Source organism: Dasypus novemcinctus, chromosome 9 (assembly GCF_030445035.2).
Source record: "Dasypus novemcinctus isolate mDasNov1 chromosome 9, mDasNov1.1.hap2, whole genome shotgun sequence".
NCBI classification, from domain to species: domain Eukaryota; kingdom Metazoa; phylum Chordata; class Mammalia; order Cingulata; family Dasypodidae; genus Dasypus; species Dasypus novemcinctus.
The window spans coordinates 127,360,769-127,382,880 of NC_080681.1; the positions used below are offsets into that span (position 1 = coordinate 127,360,769).

The 22,112-nt window shown below is 64.5% G+C and overlaps 1 protein-coding gene across 4 annotated transcripts in view; it reads right to left on the reverse strand.

Annotated features, from left to right (window-relative positions):
- Positions 1 to 663: 663 nt before the first annotated feature.
- Positions 664 to 22,112, reverse strand: part of KCNAB2 (potassium voltage-gated channel subfamily A regulatory beta subunit 2) — a 90,982-nt gene continuing 69,533 nt past the window's right edge. For all 4 annotated transcript variants that reach the window (XM_058304578.1, XM_058304577.2, XM_058304580.2 and 1 more), the window contains 11 exons: positions 17,314 to 17,393; positions 15,073 to 15,117; positions 13,208 to 13,252; positions 12,356 to 12,399; positions 11,063 to 11,149; positions 7,278 to 7,363; positions 5,873 to 5,993; positions 5,283 to 5,377; positions 4,403 to 4,523; positions 3,897 to 3,985; positions 664 to 2,808 (listed from right to left, as the gene is read on the reverse strand). In XM_058304578.1, the coding sequence (XP_058160561.1) occupies positions 2,719 to 2,808; positions 3,897 to 3,985; positions 4,403 to 4,523; positions 5,283 to 5,377; positions 5,873 to 5,993; positions 7,278 to 7,363; positions 11,063 to 11,149; positions 12,356 to 12,399; positions 13,208 to 13,252; positions 15,073 to 15,117; positions 17,314 to 17,393 (903 nt within the window). In that variant the 3' untranslated portion in view covers positions 664 to 2,718. The remainder of the gene's footprint in view (positions 2,809 to 3,896; positions 3,986 to 4,402; positions 4,524 to 5,282; positions 5,378 to 5,872; positions 5,994 to 7,277; positions 7,364 to 11,062; positions 11,150 to 12,355; positions 12,400 to 13,207; positions 13,253 to 15,072; positions 15,118 to 17,313; positions 17,394 to 22,112) is intronic.

Genomic DNA, 22,112 nt, shown 5'->3' on the forward strand with positions numbered 1-22,112 from the left:
TGTTTTTCTAAGACTGTCACTAAGTTGGGAGGAGGTTGGGGGTCGGAGGTGAGGACTTTGGGGAGGTGGGGACACGCCCAAAGCCTTCTCCCCCTTGAGAAGACGTGGCCCAAGTGGCTAAGGGCTCAGTGGGAAAGAGGGGAGCCCCATGTAGGGGTGTGCTAGGGCAGTGCCTGCCCCTCCCACCTGTACCCCCAAACACAGACGCCACTGCATCTGAGAAACCTGTTCCCCCAAACACAGATGCCACTGCATCCGAGAAACAGACACCCCCAAACAGACACCACTGTGTCCAAAAAGCATGCACCCGCAAGCACACGCACTGAGCAGCCCGGTGGCCTCCCGGAGCCCCTGGTCATCTCAGAACAGCCCAGGCGGTGTCCCCGGAGGCCCAGCAGCCTCTGCGCCATCAGCTCAGATCCTTGGAGGTGGCAACAGGGAATGGGAGTGTTGGGGGATCCAAGGACCCCTGGGCTGAGCCTTCTGGAAAAGATAGAGGTGGCGACTTCCCTGCCTACGTGCCTGTTTTCCCCATGCCATCCTCGGCCCCGGGGTCGGAGGGGGCGCCCCAATCCGCTGGCCACGTGGCGTGCAGCTGTCCCCGCCCCTGGGTTAAGGGCATCGATGCGGCTGCTCGCGGGACAGAGGCGCAGAGCCGGGGGCTGGCGGCGGGGGCTTTATTTTGCCATTCCATAAATAGAGCAGCTGCGTCCGGGGCTGCGTCTCATTCGGAAGCGCGAGGCAGGCGGCGACCCCTGCCCGGCTGGGGTGTGGGGGGCTGGGAGCCGAGCGCAGACGAGGGGGGCACAAGCAGGGTATTTACACGCCGCGGAGGGGGGGCGTGGGCTCGGCCCACGGCACGTGGGGGGAGGTCGTGGGAGGACTGGCCCCACCCACCCCACACCTGGCCCGGTGCCTGTCGCGTGTGCGCAGGGTCCTCGGCCGGGGCGACCGGGCCACAGGGCGAGGCGGGCAGCTGTGGCTCGGGGCCCCCTCCTGGCGCTTCCCTCTTTGCCAGGGGCCCAGGGAGGGGGCGACTCCACGCCTGTGCCCGGGCCACCCCTCCAGGACCCACCCCTGCCCCTTGGGAGGCCTGGCTCTTAGGCCCCAGCTCTGGCGTTGCACCCACCACCCCCTCCCCGCCCCCCAGTCACTTGAGGAACCGCATCCCTGGCACGGAAGAAGCGGGGTACGTGGGAAGCCAGGCCTGGCCGCCTTGGCCTTGGGGCCCTCGGCAGCCCCCCAATGTGGTCTCTCTTCCACCAGTGGGCAGGGCTGGGGGGCACAGGTGGGTGGAGGGGCCAGCCCCTCCCTCTGCCAGCGGCGGGGTGGGCGATGCTGGGGACTGCGTGGGGTCCTCTGCCGGGGTGCTCTGCCCCCTCCCCGGCCCCCCCTCGACTGCTTCCTGTGGTGTTCCAGGAGACTAGGGGAGGGGCTGACGAGCAGGGAAGGTTCTTGACTCCAGGGTCTGAGCACAGTGGGCAGGAGTGGAGGTCGGGCCCCCTCCCCTTGCCCCTTCTTGCCTTAGGGGTTTCCGGGCACCCCCCCACCAGGATGGCAGAAGGGCAGGGAGCAGCCTTCTGGGAAAGCGGCTTCTCTAAAGAGCAGAGCAGGACCCGTGCCTGCCCCAGTGGGCAAGGGGGTAGAGGGGGCTCCCTGCCCCCCAGGGTGCCCTCCCCAGGAGCACGGGGCAGGGCTTCAGGCTGCAGCCCACCCTCAGCCTCGGAGTGACCAGCCCTCCTCCCGGGGTGCCGGGTCAGGCCGCATCCCTGCCCCTCTCCTCTGGGCACCTGGAAGTGCCCCTCCCTGCTCCGAGGGGTGGGGCCCCCACAGCTGGCCCCTCTCTAGGCAGAGGCTCCCTGGGGTCTTTTCCCATGCTGTCGGGGCAGCTGCCAGGTGTCCAGGTCTCCCTGCCTCTCGGCCTGCAGCCCCGAAACCCCAGGGACCCTCCCTTGCTGAGAGGGTGTCCAGTCCACATGGGCCTTGCCTGCCACCCCCACTGCCCCCAGGCCCTGTCCTGCTAAGGAGCGCATGGCCTCAGGGCCTGCGGGGGTGAGGACGGGGGCAGGGGGGTGGCTCGGGAAGGCGCTGGGTGGACAGCTGGGCCCCTCCCAGCTCCCCTCAGCCTCGTGAGCAAGGAGGAAGGCTGGTGGGGCGGGGGGCTTGGAATCAGACCCCCAACCTTTTTTGTCAGTCCCAAATCCAAGAACCAATGCCCCTGGGATCGTGGCTCCTGCTGGCAAGGGTGTGGGGTGGGGGTCAGGGGACGGTGTGGCAGGGGTGGGCCACGACGCGGTGGGTGTGGGCTACAGAAGCAGGGGTGGGGGGACCTGAGGTCAGGCCCTGCAGAAGGGACCTGGGGCCCTTGGGAGGAGGCAGACGGCAGCCCCTGGGGGGCAGTGAGCCAGGCTGCTGTCTACAGCCCTGGGTAGGGGTCTCGGTGAGGGGTGGTCCCTCGTCAGGGGGAGGGCAGCGGTGGCAGGCTGTGGAGGGGAGCACGCGAGTGCCTTCCCGACCGCGGCCCCCTCTCCGGCCCCAAACCGACGTCCCGGCAGAACGGTGCCTGGCAGCGACGTCCATGATCGCCCCCCCCGACGCCATCCTGGAGCCGTGTCCTTTTTGGAGCAAACCACACTTTTCACGTTGCTTCAAAACAGCTTAAGCGAGAGAACAGAGGCTGGGAGGGAAGGAATGTCCGAGCCAGCGGCCGGGGGCTTCTTAGGATCTGTAGTCCTTTTTGCTGTAGGGTTTATTGCCCAAAATACTATCGATCTCGTGGATAATGGAAGACGACAACTTTGGAAGGACCTGTGGGCCAAGACAGCGACCGGTGAGAATTCCACGACTGGCCTAGCCAGCCTTGAGCGGGACACGCCTGGGCTCCTTCGGAAGCAGCCGGAAGCCGTGCTGCTTTCGTGTTCCAGAAGGCTAGGGGCAGAGACAAGCATGCCCTGTTCTAGACTCGTCCCTCAAATGCCAGGGTGATCTAGAACCTTCTGGAAGGGTGAGGTGGTGGCAGCATAAAATACCGATTCCAAGGACTCAGTACCAGATTTCCATACCCCCACTGTTCTTCTGGACTTCCCTGCGCCAGAGTCTTCCACTCTGCTTCCTCTTGCCCCCACATCCAGGTTGCCAGCAGCTCCCATTGGCCTCAGCCTTCAAAAGTATCCAGGATCCCAGCCTTTTCCCATCTCGGAGCCTCTTCCCACTAGGTCTCCCTGCTGCTTTCTTTGCTTTTTGAAGTCTCTCCTCTACTCGGCGCCGACAGCACGCTTTTAAAAGTGAAGCTGGATCACGTGCCCCCTCTGCTCAAGCCCTGTGCCAGGCCCCTCCCGGAGTAGACTGTGTTCTGCCGAGGCCCCCAGGTCCTGCGGGAGCTGGTACCCTGTGCCTTGCCCCTGGCCCCTGGCTCCAGTCCCACTGGCCTCCTTGCCTTTCTGGAACATTCCGGGCTTGCTCCCACCTTGGGCTTGGAGGTAGCTGGAAAGGTTCTCTGCCCACTCATTTCTGTGGCTCCCTCCCTCCCCTCCAAGCCTCCTCTCCAATGCCCTTTCCTAACAAGCTGGCCCTGGTAGCCCCTCGAACCTGGGCATGGCTCCCAGGCCTGGTACCTTGCTCTGCTCTTACTCATTTAGTTTTTTACTGTAGCGTTGATCACTTTCTAACACATTTGATACTTTACTTATTTCTTATGTTTAGCACGTACTATCTGTCCCTGCTGGAAAGCACACGCTTCTAGAGCAGGGGCTGCTGACTGCTTCCCGAGAACCCAGGCCACTGCCTGGCACACAGTCGGTGCTTGATGAATGTGGGATGGACAGACAGTGGACAGATGGACAGGGCCTTGGGTCTGCCTAAGGGCGGGAGGCCCCAGCCAGCGGGCCCGTGCTCACCTGGATGGCACCAATGTTCTCCATCAGCTGGTCTGCGCTGGAAGCCCCCAGGAGCACCGAGCTGACCCCCTCGTTCCTCAGGCACCAGGCTGCGGGCAGCAAGGCCGTGGGTGAGGGACCCCCCTGGCGACAGCCCAGCCTCAGGTTCCGGGGGCCTCGGGTGCCTCAGAGAGGCCCGGTGAGCCCTTGGCAGGGCTGGGCGGGGGCCCTGCCCAGGGCTGTTGGGGAGCCCTGGCACCGACTGTCCCTTGTGGCATGCCCAGGCAGCCCCGTCCTCCCCCCTGAACGTGGGAGCCCCGGTAGCCAGGGCTGGTGGAGGGAGGAGGTGGCCCAGGCTCTCAGGGACCCCCTACCTACCACCCCGGGGCCCAGTACCTATGGCCACTCTTAGGGGGCCCCCACCTCCTCCCCCCTGGTACCTATGACCACTCTCAGGGACACCCCCTCCCTGGGGCCCGGTACCTACGACCACTCTCAGGGATCCCCCCCTCCCTGGGGCCCAGTACCTATGGCCAGCTGGGGCAGGGTGCAGCCCAGGCGCTCGGCGATGGCCTGCAGCTCCTTGAGCTTGGCCTGCTGGCGCCGGCCCTCCTCACTCAGGATCTTGTCCTTCAGCCACTGGTAGCCCTGTGGGGGGCAGGGCAGCACCCCACGGGTGAGGGAAGGCTGCCCGGCCTCCGCCTGCAGGTGGCTAATGATTTGCTTCCAGACCCTTCTCTTCCCCAAACAGCAGCCCCCATCCCCACTCGAAGCCAGGGCAGCGCCCGATCAGGGCTGACCACTCCACTGGGGGCCAGCCGTGGGCAGCTGGGAGAAGGGGACCCCTGAGCCAGGACGATGAGGCTGAGGTGCCGGCCTGCCCTTGTCGCCAGGCGCTCACAGGCTGGGGCTGGGGGCTGCCGCCTGTGGCTCAGGGTTCGGCTGGCTGGGGCTCCAGGAACCCATCATCTTGGGGCACTGCCTCCCAGGGGCTCCCCGGCCTTGCTGTGGGTGGGGTGGCCTTTCTCTGCTGCTCCTCGTCCCCAAACCCTGCAGTCTGGGGACCCTCCTGAGTGCCCCATCCAGAAGTGGGGGAGGCAGGGTGTCTGGTACTGGGGGCCACCTCTGAAGGCGGGTGGGGACGGGGAGGGGCACTCCAATGGCACAGGTGGCCCCAGGTTGTGGATGTGGAACCACGACGGGGGACAGGGGAGGGTGAGGAGGGGAAGGGGCGTCCCGCTGGGGCCTGTCCCATGGGGTGGGGACCCCTCTAGACACGGGTTTGGGTGGCAGGAGCTCCACGTCCCATCCCACGGGGCTTGAGCCTAGAGCCCGGCCGCCCGCCCGAGGCCACACACCCCTGAAATGCTGCCCGGCCGTCCCCTCCCCGCCCTCTGGCCTCTTCACCTTCAAGGAGGCCCTCGAGTAGGGCGGGACGCCGCTGTCGTATTTTCCGGAAACGATGCCGCAGGCGAGAGGGGACCAGGTCATGGCGCCCACTCCTGGGGGAGGGAAAGTGGGCACTGTCCAGCGCAGGCCTGCCCGGCTGAGCAGCGAGGTCTGCAGTGGTGGGCTTGGGCCGCAGGGCCCTGCCTGGGCGGGCGGCAGGGTGGGGGGCAGAGCTGGGGGTCAGGGCTGGGATCAGGGATTAGGGTCAGGGGTGGGGGTGCAGAGCTGGGGTTGGGCTAGAGGTCAGGAGTGGGGTACAGAGCTGGGGTCAGGGCTGGGGGTTGGGGGTGGGGCCAGGGATTAGGGGGCTGGGGTGGGGTACAGAGCTGGGGTGGGGTGCAGAACTGGAGTCAGGGCTGGGGTCAGGGGTGGGGTGAAGAGCTGGGGGTCAGAGCTAGGGTCTGCACTAGGGATTGGGGGGGGTCAGGGATTAGGGGGCTGGGGTGGGGTGCAGAGCTGGGGTCAGGGCTGGGGCAGGATTAGGGGGCTGGGGTGGGGTGCAGAGCTGGGGTCAGGGCTGGGTGTGGAGCTGGGTGGCCGGGCCACACCTATCTTGTGGAAGAGCTCGGGCAGCTGCACCTCCACCTTCTCCCGCTGGAACATGTGGTACTCGGCCTGCTCGCAGATGGGCGGGATCAGGTTGAACTGCCGGGCCACGGAGTAGGCCTCCTGGGGAAAGAGCCGCCGGGAGGCCCTGCTGGTCAGGGGTCCTGGGCCTGCCTGGTGCTTTGGGGCCGAGGGGTCCCCCCGGGCAGCAGGCGGTGGACAACAACTCAGAGACCCTCACATCTGGGGGTCTGATTCCGAGCCCCCCCACCAGCCTTCCTCCCTGCACACGAGTGATGAGCCCAGGCCAGGCAGGCCGAAGCGGCTCCAATCCAGGTCCCGCGTCTCCCCTCGGCTGCCCCCGCCCAGCGTCCCCAGAGCCGGTGGGGGGAGGTGCGGGAGCAGGCTGGAGGGGTTCAGGGGAAGCTCAGTGCGGCCGTGAACTTGGGTTCCGGTGCTCCTGGTCAGGCAGCCATGGCCCCTCTGCGCCCCGGGGTCCCTGTCAGTCATGCTGCCAACGCATGGGCGTGGCCTGAGGCCCCCCTCCCGGGTCCCCGCAGTGGCGTCACCATCACCGCTGCCTCGGGCCCTGGGCCGGAGCTGGCAGCAGGAGCGGCAGAGGCCGCGGGGGGCCCCGCAGCTGCCCACTGCGGGGACTCGCAGCTCTAGGTTCTCCCTCACCCCTTGGGGGGCGGGGGCCCGGCTGCCTGGGACACTCCGTTCTCATCAGGTGGGGACAAGGAGGTGGACACCCCTGTGAGCTGGGGCCGGCACCAGGTGGCTTCAGGAAAACGGCCGACACTCCTGGGCAGCGCTCCTGGGCAGCGCCTCTACGCAGCCGGGCTTAGCGGGAGACCAAGGTCCTGTTTAATTTTTTTGGTGATGCAGAAAGCTGGGACCTGGAGGGGACCCCGTGGGGAGGCGGACGGGGGGCTGAGGCTGGGGAGGGGCTGGAACGGACGTCAGCCCCTCCCCAGGCGCCTGCCTCTGACGAGAACAGGGACACTCGCTGACCCTTCGCAGCCGACCCGGGAACACTGAGAAAAGCCGGCTGCCCTTGGCCGTGGAGGGGGCTCATGCTACGGGGTGTGGGTGAGGGGGGCACATCACGGGTGTGCGGGGGGAGCCTCGGCTCTCAGCGGCAGTCCTGAGCCTGGCTCCACTCCGGGCTGTGCCACAAGCTGTGGGGCTTCGAGGGAGTACGCAGCTGTGTGCAGGGGGGAAACTGAGGCTCAGAGAGTGAAGCCACAATGCAGGGACGTAGGCCGAGACCCCTGGGATGACAAAGCCTGCTGGCAGGCCACTCCAGCCTGCCCCTCCCGAGGACCCAGCTCTCTGTGCAACCATGAGGAAAGGCCTGGAAGCTGCCAGAACCCGGGGACCCCGCCCGGCTGAGCGTCACGGTACCATGATCTCCATGGAGCTCCAGCGCGACGTGCCCCAGTACATGGCCATCCCCTGGTTGATGACGTGCGTCATGGCGCGGACGGTCTCTGTCACGAGAGAAGGGGAAACCACGGTGGGAGGAGGGCCGGGGGCCCGGCGGGGGGACGGTCTGTCGACGACAGGCGGTGGGTGCTGGGGGGGGGCGAGGGGGCTGCAGAGGTGTCTTGCAAGCAGTGTACTTCCCGGCTCCAAGGGCAGTGTGGGCAGGGCTGCCAGGGACACACGGAAAAGTGAGCAGCAAACCAGACGCTGCTCTTGCCAGAAAAGTCCCCCGAGCAGCGACAGGTCCCGTGGAATCTTTGAAAAATGGGTGATGGATGGGTGGTGAATGACATTTCCATGGCAGATTAGAGGGATGAGGGGCAGGTGGGGCCACAGAGGGCGGCTCTGGGCTCTCATGAGGGGGGCTCCGGCTGGGGTCACTCGGGTGGAGCCCGCTAAATGTGTCAATCGATGAAACGCAACAGCAGGTAAACAGCCGCGATGTTGGCCTGTTTCTCGTCTCCTCCTTTAGGCTTTTCAGAGTTCCCATGGGAACTAGAGAACCGGATGGAGCAGAAAGAGTGGCATCTGTGGGGTCGGAGGGCAAGGTGGGGGGCCCCGGGTGCGCCCAGAGAAGCAGACCCTCCCCAGGTCCTCAAGCCACCCCAGTGCCCGGCAGGACGGCGGGGTTTCTGTTCCCGGGATGGAGAGGGCTCTGGGGGCCCCTCCCAGGAATGGCCAAGACTCGGAGCAGGACAGCTCCGGGGTGCCTTGGACCCTGGGAACAAGTGAGTATTGGACAGGTGGGAACGGCAACACCCCAAAGGGGTGCGAGGCCACGTCATCCTTCTAAGGTATTTTGGGGACCTGGCCCCTCCTCCCAAATGACACAAGAAAGTTGTTGAGAGGGGAGTGGATGTGGCTCAGTGGTTGAGCACCTGCTTCCCACGTACGAGGGCCCTGGGTTCAATCCCTGGTACCTCCTACAAGGAAGTTTTCGAGAAGGAAAAATCTGCTGACTATAGTTTCCCCCTAAGCTGTTCTAGCCTTATGGGGATGTTTTGGTTTTTAAAACAGAGCTTGGCCTCGAATTTTAGAAACTGTAAATGTTTCTTGGCTTGGCAGGTGGAGACCCGCCCTGCAAGGTCACGTAGGTCCATACAGTGCTTGCAAGGTTGGCTGCCAAGGGCAGTGGAGAAAGTCAAGTTGAAGAACAAGTGTTTCTAAAAACAAAGCCGAAACCTTGACCCCTGACTCGTCTCCAGGATTTGCCCCTGATTTGCGGGTGAGCTGGGGAAGCCAAGACCCCCGAAAGTGGCTGGGGGTGGGCAGGGCGGGGAGGAAGGAGGAGGCTGGGCTTGTCCAGAAGCTCCACGCGGGGACGGCAACATGCTGGGCGCCTGCCCCAGCCCACTCCGTTTTGGGGTGTGACTCCCACCCGTCCCAGGACGCCTCGTGCTCCTTCGGCCAAGGTCCATTTTTTCCTTAGGAAGGAGCTGAGGGCGGTCCTGGGGCTGGAACCGAGGGGGCTCCACAGGCTCACCCAAGAGTCCAGAAGTCACACTTTGGCTTCCAGGCCCGTGGGCCATGCCCTGCCCTCTCCTTGCTTCCCAGGTCAGGCCAGGGACCCCACGCCCTGGGAGAAGAGGTGGGAGGGAAGTCAGAAGCATTTAAGAGGAGAAGGTTGCCTGGTGGGAATGGTTTGAGAAGGGCCAAGGGGGTCCCAGGAGATTATCTGAGCACACCGAATCCCAGGCCCGGCGTCCAGCCTGGCCGTCCTCCTTCAGTGTCTTTTAGAAACACTCCAGGGCACCTGTGGTCATGCAGCGGGACTTGCAGCTCTTTCAAGCCAAGGCTTTCGTCCACATGCCGGAGAGAGGGAAGCCACAGGAGAGCCCCCGGCCCGCCTCGCCCTCGCCCTGGCTCCCACACAGCCCTCTTGGACGGCGGCAGCGAAACGCGCCTTCCATGCAGGATGGGGAGAAGAGGCGGAGGAGGGGCAGGAGCCGGGGGCTCCCGACGATCCCAGGGACCCGGGGCTCCGCGGAGGGACACGGGCCGCGTCGGGCCGGCGGGCAGCCCTAGGGTCAGAGCACGTGCGCTCCGCCCTCCTGCCCAAGCGTGATGCCGTGGCCCCACAAACAGGGGCCACGAGGGACAACTGGCCTGCACCTCAATATTTAATGTGGCTGAACAGAAGCGGGAGGACGCTCCTCCCAGCTGCTGCCAAAACCCCCGGCGTCTCCCGCTGCGTTACGAATAATACATGGCAGGGGTCGGGTGGCAGCCTCTGCTGCCACGTTGGCAGGCGCGAGTCCTGCCATCCGTGCAACACGGTGGGTCCCCAGGGAGACCAGACCCCTGTGCCAAGACTGGCCTGGCCTCGGGGTGGGTCCTGGGTGCCCGTTAGCCTAGGGGAGCACGGGCGGCGGTGCGGGCTGGCCAGGGACCGCCCTGTGCCTGCGTCGCGCCAGCTCATGAATATATTTTCCTTTTCCATGGAGAGGGCTGGCCTCACGGCGGGGGTGAGAATGGCAGGTGGCCCGGCCGCGGAGGGGACGCGAGTGGCCATGCTCAGCTGGCCTGCTGGCTAAGAGAACCACGAGCTATGGAAAAGACCAGAGGGCTTGTTCTTGCGGTAACCAGCCCACCCCCACCCCTGGGACCACCCAGGGCTGAGAGTTCAGGTGCCGACCAGGGCGTCCCCAAGTCCATGTGGGAGCCACGGCAAGGCAGGCACGCGGGGCGGGGGTGTCATGCGGAGAAGGAGACAAGGAATGGAATGACAGCGGGGGTGGGGGGCCGGTGAGGGGCTGAACACCGCCTGGCCCCCTCGTCATGTGCAGGGCGCTCTCAGAGGGCACCTTTGCCCCTTACGCATTTTATGGAGGCGTTTGCCACCAGGGAAAGAGCAGTGTGAATGGAAACACTGTCCCATAAAATGCAGTTGACAGAAGCCATCGGCCGTGCTGCCGCACTGGGTACCTTCTATGATGAATGTCCTGGATTTGGAGGAACTAAATGGGTCTCCTGGCGACAGAAGAGAGATTTAAAGAGACCAGAGTTGACAGCTGTGGGGGGGCGTGAGGCTGGGTGACAAAGGGCGTGGGGAGGCGCGGATCGCTTGTCACGGGATGCCGGCTTTGTTAAAAAAATGACATATATATAACATATACACGCACACACGTGTCCGTGGATACATATATATATATATATATATATGGAGAAGCGAATAAAAAATAACTTGAAAGCAACTGAGTTTTCCAAGTCCCTGAAGCAGCAAAGCCCCAATGAGAAAATGCTATAGCAGGAAGTGGGGACACGGGAGGGGCTCTGATGGCAGGGGTCGAAAGAACGAACCGGAGAAACTAAAACCCAAAGAAACCGGAACCTCGTGCCAGAGCACCGAACGGCTTTCACGCCCCTGAGAGGGAACTGATCTCAGGGCAGAGGGCGGCTGGAGAGAACACAACGGGTGCAGAAGCGGTCCCAGGTTGACCCCATTTAGCTACACAACGTTCCCAGCAGAGGGGCGAGCGCGTGCAGGCGGCTCTAACGGACAGTGGCTCCGGTGTGCGCCCAGCGCCGGGCAGGGGGCACGAGGGGCCCTCGCCATCCCCCACGCCGGCCGCCGCTCGCTGCCAGCCGGGCAGTGCTGGCCCTGGGGGCGCCGGAGCCTCAGGGTCACAGCATCCAGGGACCGGGCTCCGCCCTCCTGGTGGCCGCGCCGGGCCGACCCGCTGGCGCCCGCGGGGAGAACCTACCTTCCATGGGCGTGTTGGGGTCCGGGCGGTTGGCAAACACCACGTCCACGTATTCCAGTTGCAGCCGCTCCAGGGAGGCTTTCAGACCTGGGGAGAGGGGACGACCGTCACTGCTGTGGTCGCCCTGTCCACAGGCACTTCTGGGCCCTTCGCAGCTCCCGGGCACCGAGGAGGAAGAAGGTCTCTGGGGCCAGGAGCCACTGGACGGCAGGGAGAGATGTGAGGGCGAGTGCTTCAGCTGAGGCCGGGCAGCGCCGCGGGGGGGGAGTGGGCGTGCCGTGGGGGCCACGGTGGGCGTCCCTGCAGCGGTGGCCCACGTGGAGTACTGGGAGCTGTGGCAACACGTGCCGGGTGGCACATTTGGGTGGGGGTCCCCGAGAACGGCTGTCAGCACCCCCTGGGCAGGAAACGCCCCCCAAGCCACAGCCGCGGCCAAGGGGTCATCAGTGTTTCCTCCTTTTCAAACACTCAGGGAAAGAAACAGATGGAAACGCAGCGCGTGGCTCGGAGCCCGTCAGCTCGGTGGGCTGGGGTTGTGGTGACACTTCTTCCCTGGAGAAAGGACCATGTCCATCCTCTAACCTGGGACAGGAGCCCCCAGAAGCCCCTCTCCCTGTTCAGAAAGTTCACAGCAGAGCCCGAGGCAGGGGTCCTGCCCTGACAGGCGACGCACGCGTGTGGGGGCCACGGCCAGGTGGCCGCGGCTGGGTGAAGGCTGGACAGTGCACGCCCACTTCGGGGCATCAGATTCTCGCCACTCCGTGCCATGACGGGGAGTGATGGCATCCCATGCATAGCCACGTCCAGCATCTCCCGTGGGGGAGTGGCCGGCACCTGGACTGATGGACCACGCCATGGAATCAGCTGGAATCAATGGTGGGCGGACCCCTCGGGTGGGACCTGGGGGCGGGGCAGGGGTCCTTCTGACGAGCTGAGGTGCTGCTGCAGCTAGGACACTGCCTCGGTGAGAGTGAAGACGGGGCGCGAAGACCAGGGCTCCGGGGGGAGGACCCCGGCCCCTCCCTCTGGGGGGGGCGCTTTCACGGCCCCCGTTTTACAGACCCCGCGACAGAGGCTTGGGCAAGGTCCTTGCGTGAGTCACCGGCCAGCGTGGGGCGGAGGGGATTCAAATGCCCACCCACCTGGGCCTTCGAGACCACACTGCCTGGGGGAGGGCTGCGGGGAGGAGAGGGTGGGCAGGGCCCGGGGCCCTCCCCGTGGAGCTTTGCTCCGGGAACACGTGCACGGGGGGACCCCGGGGTGGGGGCCTCGGCTGGGCCACGCTCCTCTCACCTTCTATTATGTGCTTCCTGGAAAGGCCCCTCTCCGTCTCTGCTCTGAAAAACAGGTGACAGTGGCGTGACGTTGTGTGACGTTGCACGCCGTTTCGGGGAGAACGTTTATGTTGCAATGTTAGTCCCCCCCAGCCGCCCCCTCAAAAAAGGCGATCAGCCAACGGCTCGTTGGGCCGGTGCCACCTGGGGATGAAATCCCACAGCTGTGGGGGCCTGGACGGCACTGAAGCGGCCCCAGGGTGGTCCCAGCCGGCGGGGTGGGCTTCCGGTTCTCTAGCCACGCCCTTCTGCTTTTTAAAAATTGAAAAGGAATTCTTTTTATCGTTCCTAGGAACCCAATTCTGTCCAGGTGCCTACAGGGGATTTCTGTGGCCGAGGGGATGGGGGGGAGCTCTGAACCGTTGGGGAATTTTGTTTTCTGAATTTTATGATATCTTTGTAATCATCCCAAAGAAGGAAAAAAGCCACATCGGTAAAAATAAGAGTTAAACAAGGTTGGAGTAAAAGACAAAAGCCCAGCCCGAGGCGCCCTCCTGGGTCTATAGGCAGACGGTGGCCCCGGGGGCAGCGGGACCCCTGCCCTAACAAGGACAGGCACCCCCACTGCGCCCGGCCCAGACCCTCAGGCCAGGGTGACAGGAGATGGGTGGGATGGGTCCTGTCCTCCAGTGCGGGGTCAGCCTGTCCAGGATGGACCCCGGTCACCACCCCCTCTAGACGGCTCTGCCCTCCCGCCCCGCCCTCCAGAGCCCCCCAAATCGGGGGTCTTGGTAGAGTCTGGGGCCGCGGCCCATCTCCCCGCCCCCCCCTCCACCATGCCAATGCCGCAGCCGCCCACCGCTGCACCTACTTTCCGCCCCAGAAGATTTTGGTCGTGATGACGAGGCTGGACCGTCTGCAGAGAGAAGAGGAGGGGTGGGTGTGACTGGGCCAGGCCCCCGGGGCTGCCCCCCACCCCCAGGTATTCAGGGTTCACGCAGGTTCTCGAGCTTCCCACCTGGGGCCCAGGGCGGGAACCAGGCAGGCGGGGGCCTCGTTCACTACAGGGTGCTCACAGGGCTCCCCACCCACCAGGGAGACAACACACAAGGCAACTAACTAGCCAAGTAGCCATGCAACTAACTCGCCACCTAACCCTAACTTGGCAGGTGCTGGGGGGCAGGCACCAGGGCGAGGGGAGCCCCGAGGGGAAGGGCCGCCCTGGGCTGGGGGCTGGGCAGGGGCCGCGGCTCAGGGAGCACGTGGGCGCCTGGGTTTTGTGGGTGGACTGGGGAGAAAGGGCTGCTGGGTGGAGGGTGCTGCCAGAGGGCAAAGGTGCTGGGGGGCTCCACCGGGGCTGGGGGGTGGGCTGACCATGGAAGGAAGCAAAGGGGGGTGGGAAGCTTGGCCCTTCCCACACCCCCAGCTTTCCCCAGAGAGCCGCCCGGGCCACATTTGACCTTGACCGAGACCCAGGAGGGCCTATCCCCAGGCAGGGGGGAGGCCCTGCTTGTCATCTCCATGTGGGTCCACCGAGGCCTAACCAGGGGATTTGCCAGGACTGCAGTTCCCCTTAATTATGGAGCGAAGAGGAAATTATTCTGGGATCAATTACAGCTGAGAAGATACGACTTTAATGGGGCAAGAGGAGGGGTGCAAAGAATCCGCGCCGGGGGGCTGTGCGGCAGACGGAGCATGAGCGTCCACACGGCCCTCGAGAGGCTGGGGGAGGAGGGAAGGCATGGCCCTGGAGCTGCCCGGATGTTTCTGAGCTAAAGGCACACCCGCCCCGGCGCGGCAGGTGAAGCTGGTGCTCGGGGGCCAAAAGCCAGGCAGGCGCTCGGCCTGGCCGGGAGCAAGCTGTGCCCCCGTGGGAGAACTGGGGACCTCTGCCCCTGGTGGGCCAGCCCCAGGGGAGCTGGCTGGGTGGGGAGCCGACATGAAAGTCACAGTATAAGGGTCCAGGTGTCCCGGGTGGCACGAGGCCACCGGCCTGGGAGGTGTGGCGGGCCTCTCTGCAGCCGAGGGTGCCAGCTTGAGGGAGGTGGAGACACTCACCCAGGTTCCACGGGAGGGGGGGATGGGACGCGAACCCTGGCCCAGCTGGCACCAAAGCCTGCTCTGTGCACCCCCGCCCCTCTCTGTCACCTAGGTCTCTCTGACTAGCCGTTCTCCAGCCGGTGGGGGGAGGACTTGGTGCTGACGGCCCCTGCGCAGCCCTGCCCCTCTGGGCTCTTCTGGAAGTTATCCCTTTGCGACTGGGACCTTTTGCACTGAATGGGTGCAGGTGAGCTGGGGAGAAGGTGGCGGGGGCAGAAGGCGGGGGTGGACGGCTGGCGGTGCTGCCCGCCATGCGGCTGCTCTTGGGAAAAGCCTGCCTCGTCCCAGGGCCCTGGATTTTGAACTCTGCTTGGAGACTCGGGCACAGGGGTGGGCGAGGGTGGCTTCTCCAGCTCGCCGCACCTTCCCCCGAGGAAGCAGGTGGCTGCCACTGTCCTCGCGCCTCCTCCCCTTCCCAGAGAGAAAAATTCTGGGCTTTTCAGACCTTGGCAAGACCAAAGGGCTGCTGGGGCCGGGCCTGGGAGCGGTGGCAGGTGGGAGAGGCCAGCCTCACCGAGCAGGGCCCTGGGCAGGGTGGCCCCCGGCCCACCCAGTGCCCTTGCCCTGCCCGCCAGCCTCCTCGAGGATGCCCTGACTGTGGCCTCGGCCCTATGATGGGGACAGCAGAGGGGTTACCTCCAGCCCTTCTTCTTGATGATGTTTCCTAGGACCACCTCCGCCCTGTGGAACAAGACGGGCCTTCAGTGGGGAGAGCGTTTCATGACAGCCCGCGAGAAAGCCCAGCCCAGCCCATGACCGGCCGCCCGCCTCCCTCCGGGAACGCGCCAACGGCCCTGCCAGGCTCGGGCGGCCCCTTCCAGCACGGGAGAGGCCAGGGCTGGCCAGGGCCCTGGCAGGGGCAGGCGTGTCACTTCCCACAAGGTGCCATGGGCACGTGGCCCTGCAGGTGCTCGTCCCAGCAACGGCGGCTCCGCGGCTCTGAGAGGAGGAGGCACTGTAGGAGCCAAGGCCCCGCCTGGCGAGGCCAGCGCCTGTGTCCCCTCCAGCTGGGACCCCACTGGGTGGTTTTCAAAAGGTAAATTAGTCATCAAGTGGCATCCTCTGTTTTCAGAGACAGTCATGTGTATTTAGGGGTGGAATTTCCAGCAGCGTGCTCACATGTGTGTATGTGTGCTAGTGTGAATGTGCAGGTGTGTGCAGGCATGACTATGTGCTGACATGACTGCAGATGTGTATGTGTGAACGCTCATGTACATGCGTATGTGTGCATACGTGTATGGATACATGTGTGTGCGTACGTTGCCTGTGTGAGAATAGATGAACATGTGTGCATGGGGTGGGCCTGTGCCTGCACGTGTGCATGTCCCTCTTGGTTCTTGCTTTTGGTCAGGAGAGTTGCAGATGCCACGCCGACCGCTGCCCGCTCTGCCTGACGTCCCCCTGGTCCTGACCACACACGGGGCCCTGGGCGGCGGCTCCGGCCTGGCTGGCACTGCAGAGCCGGGTCAGCTTTTAAGAACTTTCTGCTTGCAGCAAAATGCTTCTGAGCAAAATCAATAGATGGAGAATGATCCGTTCCCAGAGCTGTGTTCCAGTTATACAAGCGCCTGTGTCATCCGCTCTAATAATGGGCTCTGATCGGCAAGCCGTTTAGCAAACCTTCTGCAGGCTCGTCGCTCACGGTCAGAGTGCACAGGACAAACTCACTCAGCCCTGTGCCTCCACTTTTTGGTCCTTGGTCCCTGATGTGCTGGACACAGGGTGAGGAAAGGAGGCAAGGAGAAGAGCTGGTGGCCACAGACAGCAGGGGCACCAGGGGCCGTTGCTCGAGCCCATGGACTTGCCAGGCTTCTGCCTGCCGTGCAGGCCCACCAGCCTGCAGCCCTCGGGGACGTGCCCTGCCTTAGCATTGGGAGAGAAGCAGGGGGCCACGCCAAGATATGTGCTGGGCTGTCCTGGTTGGTGGGACGGACCGCGCAGTGCCCACCCAGATGGCCTCTCTCTGCCATCCCCACAGCTTTCCCAAGCGGGTGGCCACTGGCCCCGAGGCACTGATGGGGGTCGGGGGCAGGCTTTGCTCTGGGCCGGGCTGAGAAGAGCCCCAGGGGCTGGTGGAAGGGCGGGGGGCTGGCGGAAGCAGTCGGCCCTGCCTCCAGGATCACTGGCAGGCCAGGGGAAGTGGCTCCAGGGACCTCAGCTCTCTGTCAAGTGGCTTCCGGGGGCGGGTCACGAGGCTACCAGGCCGCTAGAGCTGCCCCGGCCAGCCAGCCACGGGCCTTCAGAGCTGAGTGGGGGCCACCTGCACGGGAGCTGCGGCCCCCGCGCCCCTGTGGGCAGGGAAGGGGCTGGGGTGCCTCTGGCTGCTGCCTGCAGGGCTTTCAGCCCCTGACCTGCTGGCTTAGCTCATCTGTCTCTCTGGAAAGCATTTTCCCTTGAAAACCTGGACAGCGGTGTGGGAAGGGGCTATGGCATCAGGAGGGACTGCGGGGTAGGGAGACATGGGCCTCCCAGCGGAGGGCCTGGGGTGAAGGCCGGCGCCCTGGGCCCTGGGTCCTCTGCGGGCTGCAGGGAACACCCAGGCCCCCCGGGGCAGGGGCTGGGCCTGCACCCTTAAGTCGTGGCGCTGTCAGCGGCGGGGGCCGGCCACAGGCCACCTGCAGGCCGGAGGGCCGAGGAAGACGGCTTCCGCGCGGCTCTCGCCCAGGGCAGCTTTTCTGCCTCCCAAGGGGCAGTGGTCACCTCTGTGCTGGACACCCGGGAGTTTTGCAAGGACCAGCGTCCGAGGCTCTGCCGCCCGGGCCACGGAGACCCCCACTCCCACCGTTTAAAGATGTCGGAGCGAAACACATGGGGGCACATTTTGGGGAACGAGCGCGATGGCTTCCCGCGGGGGCCGCGGGGAGAAAAGGCACCTACTTGCCCGCGGCGTAGACCTCGGCGGTGTCGAAGAGGTTGATGCCGTTGTCGTAGGCCAAGGCCATCAGCTGCTCCGCCATCTGCAACCACAAGACCGCGCGGGCTGCTCGGGTGCACTGGCCCTGCCCGCCCCAGGCGTGGCCCCGCGCCCTCCCACTCCGCCCCTGTGCTCCCCTCGCCTCCTGCTGAGGACGGGGGCGGGAGGGCACAGAGAGCCAAGGAGCCACAGCACAGGAGCAGCTGGCAGAGGGGCGCTTTCCTGCGAGCAGGGACGCGGCTGCTGGGGCCGCCCCAGGGCCCGGCACCCCAGAGGGGCCTGATGACAGCGAGGGTGGGTGGAGCCGGCCCGCGGGGTCCTTCCCGGCCAACGGGTCATTCATTTTCGCGGGTGGAGAATCGGAGGTCCTGAGGCTGGGGGGGGGGGGCTGGCCGGCTCCTCCACGGGGACGACGGGCCACCCAACTGCGACACTGTCCCCAGATGTGCTCCCCGGGCCACCATCAGGATGAACCTGGGCTCCCAACGCTGACGGGGAAACCCAGGAGCCTCTGAGGCCCGGGTGCCGGCTCCCCTTCTTCTCCGGCCCGGCTCGCCCCGCAGCTAGCCCAGGGCGGGGGGCGACGGGAACCCCCAAGGGCTGCGGAACAGCAGCCCGCAGGCGCGGCCTCGAGAGCGCACAACACCGCGCGCAGGAGCCCGGCGGCCGGGCAGGGACAGCCCCCTCTGCGCCGCCGCCTGTGGGAAGGCCGGCCGGGTCCCCAGGCTTGTCAGGGGAGGCCAGCGGCCCCGATGGCGGGGTACATTCTCCTGGTCTTACGACTCCGAAGGAGCCTCCGTGCCCACCCAGGCCGACCTCCGGGTCAGTTCACGGGGCCGTCCGAGTCGGAAGCCGGGGGTGGCAAAGCTGGGGGGGGCCGAGCTTCCTGGGCCCACCCGCAGGCCGCTTTGCTCGCCTCCATCGGCGGTGCCCCTGGCCGGCTGCGCTGCCCTCCGCGCCTGCGTCCAGACACGGGCCCCTCCCCGGCTCTGCTTTGCAGCGTCCTGCTTCTGGCTCCTCCAATACCCCAGACACGCACGGCTTTGTCCACTGCCTCGTCCTTATCTTCACCCTGACGTTCCTTTGATGCTTCCCACCAACCAGGCCTGACCCGGGCCCAGGACAGGTCCAGGGGTGTGCCCTGACTAGAGGGGAGAGGGCTGTGCTAGGTTCAGAGGGGTACCCGCTATGTCCCGTGGAGGGCTTCTGAGAGGAGGTGATTCAGGGCTGGGTTCTGAAGGGTGGTTAGGAGTTTGTTAGGTAGGGAAGGGGAGAGCATGTGGGGAGGGTTCCTTGCAGAGGGGCTGGAGTTAGGCGAGCAGGCAGCCTGTGCGTTTGCCCCACGCGGTCTGGCCTGTCTCAGCATTGGCAGCTCCCCCGCTCCAGGTGGTCAGGCCACACCCCGGGGGCCCTCCCTCACTGCTCTTTCTTGCACTCCAGGATCGGACCTGTCAGCCAATCCTGTCGGCTCCACCCTGAAAATCCAGCCGGGGTCTGCCTGCTGCTCACTGGCCCCCGCAGGCCCTCTCCCGCGGGCGTCTGCAGCAGGCCCTGCCTCCCCCTCTGTGCTGCGGTCCCCTCCCCACCCCCTCCCCAGGCCACGTGTGGTCCACGGAGCAGCGGCTGCAGCCGAATCCCAGGATCTGCCTGGACCTGCCGCCCCAGACCCGGCGTTTTTAACCGGGTCCCCGGGGGAAACCTGAGAAGCTGCGCCAGGCCGGCCTCTCAGTGCAGCCAGAGCACGTCTGCAGACCCCGAGTTAGGTCAACTTTCCGCTCCGGCAAGGCCCTCCAGTGGCTGCCACCCGTCCCACCAATGGTCAAAGCCTGAGCACCTGCCCGACAGCCCCTGCCCTCTGACCCCATCCCCTGGTGCTCCCCCACCCCTCTGCCTCGCTGTCCTGTCGGAGGGAGGGGAGCCCCAGGACTCCCCAAGCAGGGAAGCTCCGCAGACCCCAAAGGGAAGGAGGCCGTTTCTCCTCCAAGCTCTGCACTTGACTCAGCAAAGAGAAGGGATCTGGCCCCATGACAGGACAGCGCCTCGGACGCCGCGAGACGAGGCAGGGCAAGCAGGAAGCAGGGAGCTGCCAGGGCTGTGCCAGGGCTGGGTGCCAGGGCGTCTGTCTCGGAGGGTCGGCTTCCTGGAAATGGTGACGACACCTCCCGCCTTCCTGGGCTAATGGATAATAAACGGAAGCGCTTTGCCACTCTCGTCATGGCACGTAGGGCTTGGCCTGCTTCTGAACACACGCTGGGCTGGGAGCTTCTACCCCAGGAGTACAGTGAGTTCATGGAGAGGGTAACGAGCGAGGGGTCGGAAATGGCCTGCTGGCTGTGGCAGCGCCAGTGGCCTTGGTCAGTTTGCTGTGAGAGTCGGCTGGGGTTGTGAGCACGATGGTGCCTGGTAACCACGAGTGACCAGCATGTGTGTACGCGAAGGTGCCGGCTTCCCTGCCCTCACCAGCCGGTCATTCGTCTCCTGGGCAGGCGTGGCACAGAACTGGCTTACGCTTCCGTCTACACTGCAGCCCTCCAGATACCTGCAGGCAACTGCCTTGCTCACACAGAGCGGGGCCGCCACACGGTTTCTGTAAAAGGCCGGAGTGTGCAGTGTGTGAGGCTGTGCAGCCCAGGTGGGCTCCATCCGCACCTGCGAAGCGTCGTTGCCGTAGTGCAAAAGCAGCCGTCGGCAACGTGGAAAGGAACGGCAGGTGCCAATAAAACTTTATTTAGAAGAGCAGGCTGTGGGCCAGGTTGGGCCTTGGGCCGTCTTCGCCGACTCTTGCTGGTCACTGCCTTGTTCCGGCAAATTCCCCAGCTCCCCGGAGCGGTGTCTTGCACACAAGAGATGCCATAACAACAGGATTTGGTTTCCTGGTTCCTGGTGTGCTGAGCACCTTCTCGTGGACATGGGCATAGCAAGCACCCTCTGGAAGGCCCGGGGCCCGGGGCCACCCTGTCCCTCTGCAACCTGAGACAGACCTTGCTTCTCGGGCCACCTCACTCCCCGGCTCAGACCGCACAGGCAGCCAGAGAAAGACAGAAGCAGGCGCCTCCATCTGCACCACGGTGAGGTGTGGCCTCCTGCTTGGGATAGCGATGTTTTCCTGACACTGCACGTGGGGTTTTGTCTTCTCCTCCACTCGATCATTGTGATCTCTCAGAACCTGCCCTTGCCGTCGATTGTGCACACTCTCCTTCCCGCTGTCACCTGGAAACAACCTCCAACATCATCACACGTCGCCACGTCCCTGTAGGAGACAAGGCAGGGGCCGGCCAGGGCTGCCATGGGATCGCTCGTCAAAACTCTTGGGTTGCGACTGAGCTGTGGGCGAAAGCCTCGCCTCACGGGATGGTGATCGCCCGGGCTGCTTCCCTGTGTGTTTCCTGTAAGGGCCTCAAGCACGGTGGCCAGCGCAGCTTGGAAGTGACGTGGCACGCCACTGTGGGCTTCTCCCATCTGCTTTTATTTTTTTAGATTTATTTATTTCTTACCCCTCCCTCCATTGCCTGCTCTTTCTGTCTATTCGCTCTATGTTCTTCTGTGTATTCTCATTAGGCGCCTCTGGGAACTGATCCTGGGACCTTCCGGAATGGGAAAGAGGCGATTTTTCTCTTGCGCCACCTCAGCTCCCTGGTCTGCTGCATCACTTATTGTCTCTCCTCTGTGTCTCTTTTTGTTGTGTCATCTTGCTGCGCCAGCTCTTCATGTGGGCCAGAACTCCCGTGTGGCCTGGCTCTCCTGCACAGGGCGGCCCTCCACGTGGGCCAGCTTGCCTTCACCAGAAGGCCCTGGGTATCGAACCCTGGACCCCCCATATGGTAGACGGGAGCCCAATTGCTTGAGCCACATCCACTTCCCCCATCTACTTTTTAAGTAACTACATCGAAAGGGGAAGAGGGGACCAGGTACGACTTACTGGGAGAAAATCATGTGGGCTCTGGGGCCCCCTGTTTTCTATTCTAAGTTCTTAAAAGCAAGCTGGTGGCGAAGGTAAAAGAATCCTCTGCCCACCATCCCTCAAAAGCTTCTGAATTTACCCCAAGGTAGTGCCTCCCCAGCAACCCCAAGCCAGGGCCAAGAGCCCATAACCAGCTGCTTCCTACGAAGGAAGATGAACAAAAGCACAAATGTGATGCCTTTGAATCTGGAGGAGGCGAAGTTTCCCTGTGAGCACTCCCAGGGCAATTGCAGCTGGCCGGGGCTCAATGCAATTCACGCCTCCATTTTTAAAAGCCTTTCCAGCAGGAAGTAGGGTGGCCGCTGGGGCAGGACGCCCCGAGTGCCGTGTAAACGCCAGTGCTCGCCTTTCTGAGCTGGCACTCGCACTCTGAAGGGGATGCCAGCCTGGGAAGCACCACCCCACTCCTCCTGAGACCCAGGGGTGCGCTGTGGCATGGCGCCTGCCGTGTTCAGCTCTGCACCCACGCAGGCCAGGGCTGAGCCCCGGCGGACACGCTCGATGGCGATGCACACCATTCACGACCCTCGGGAAACGGACCCCTGGGGGCTCTGTGAAACGTCACTCTACCCAGAATCTTCCACCGGCAGTTCAAATTGCATCTGTATCTTAAGTGACCTCAACTGATATTTACTGAGCCGAAGCTTCAAATGCACGGGGCAGCCTCTGGGAGCGGTTGATGTTTGCAATGGCCTTTATACTTTGGAAAAACGTGCGCTCAGTGAATCCTCACGCTCATTGCGAGCTCGGGAGCCAGCAGACGGAAAGCCTGGGACTTGCTGGCTGCGCCAAGGCGGCCCC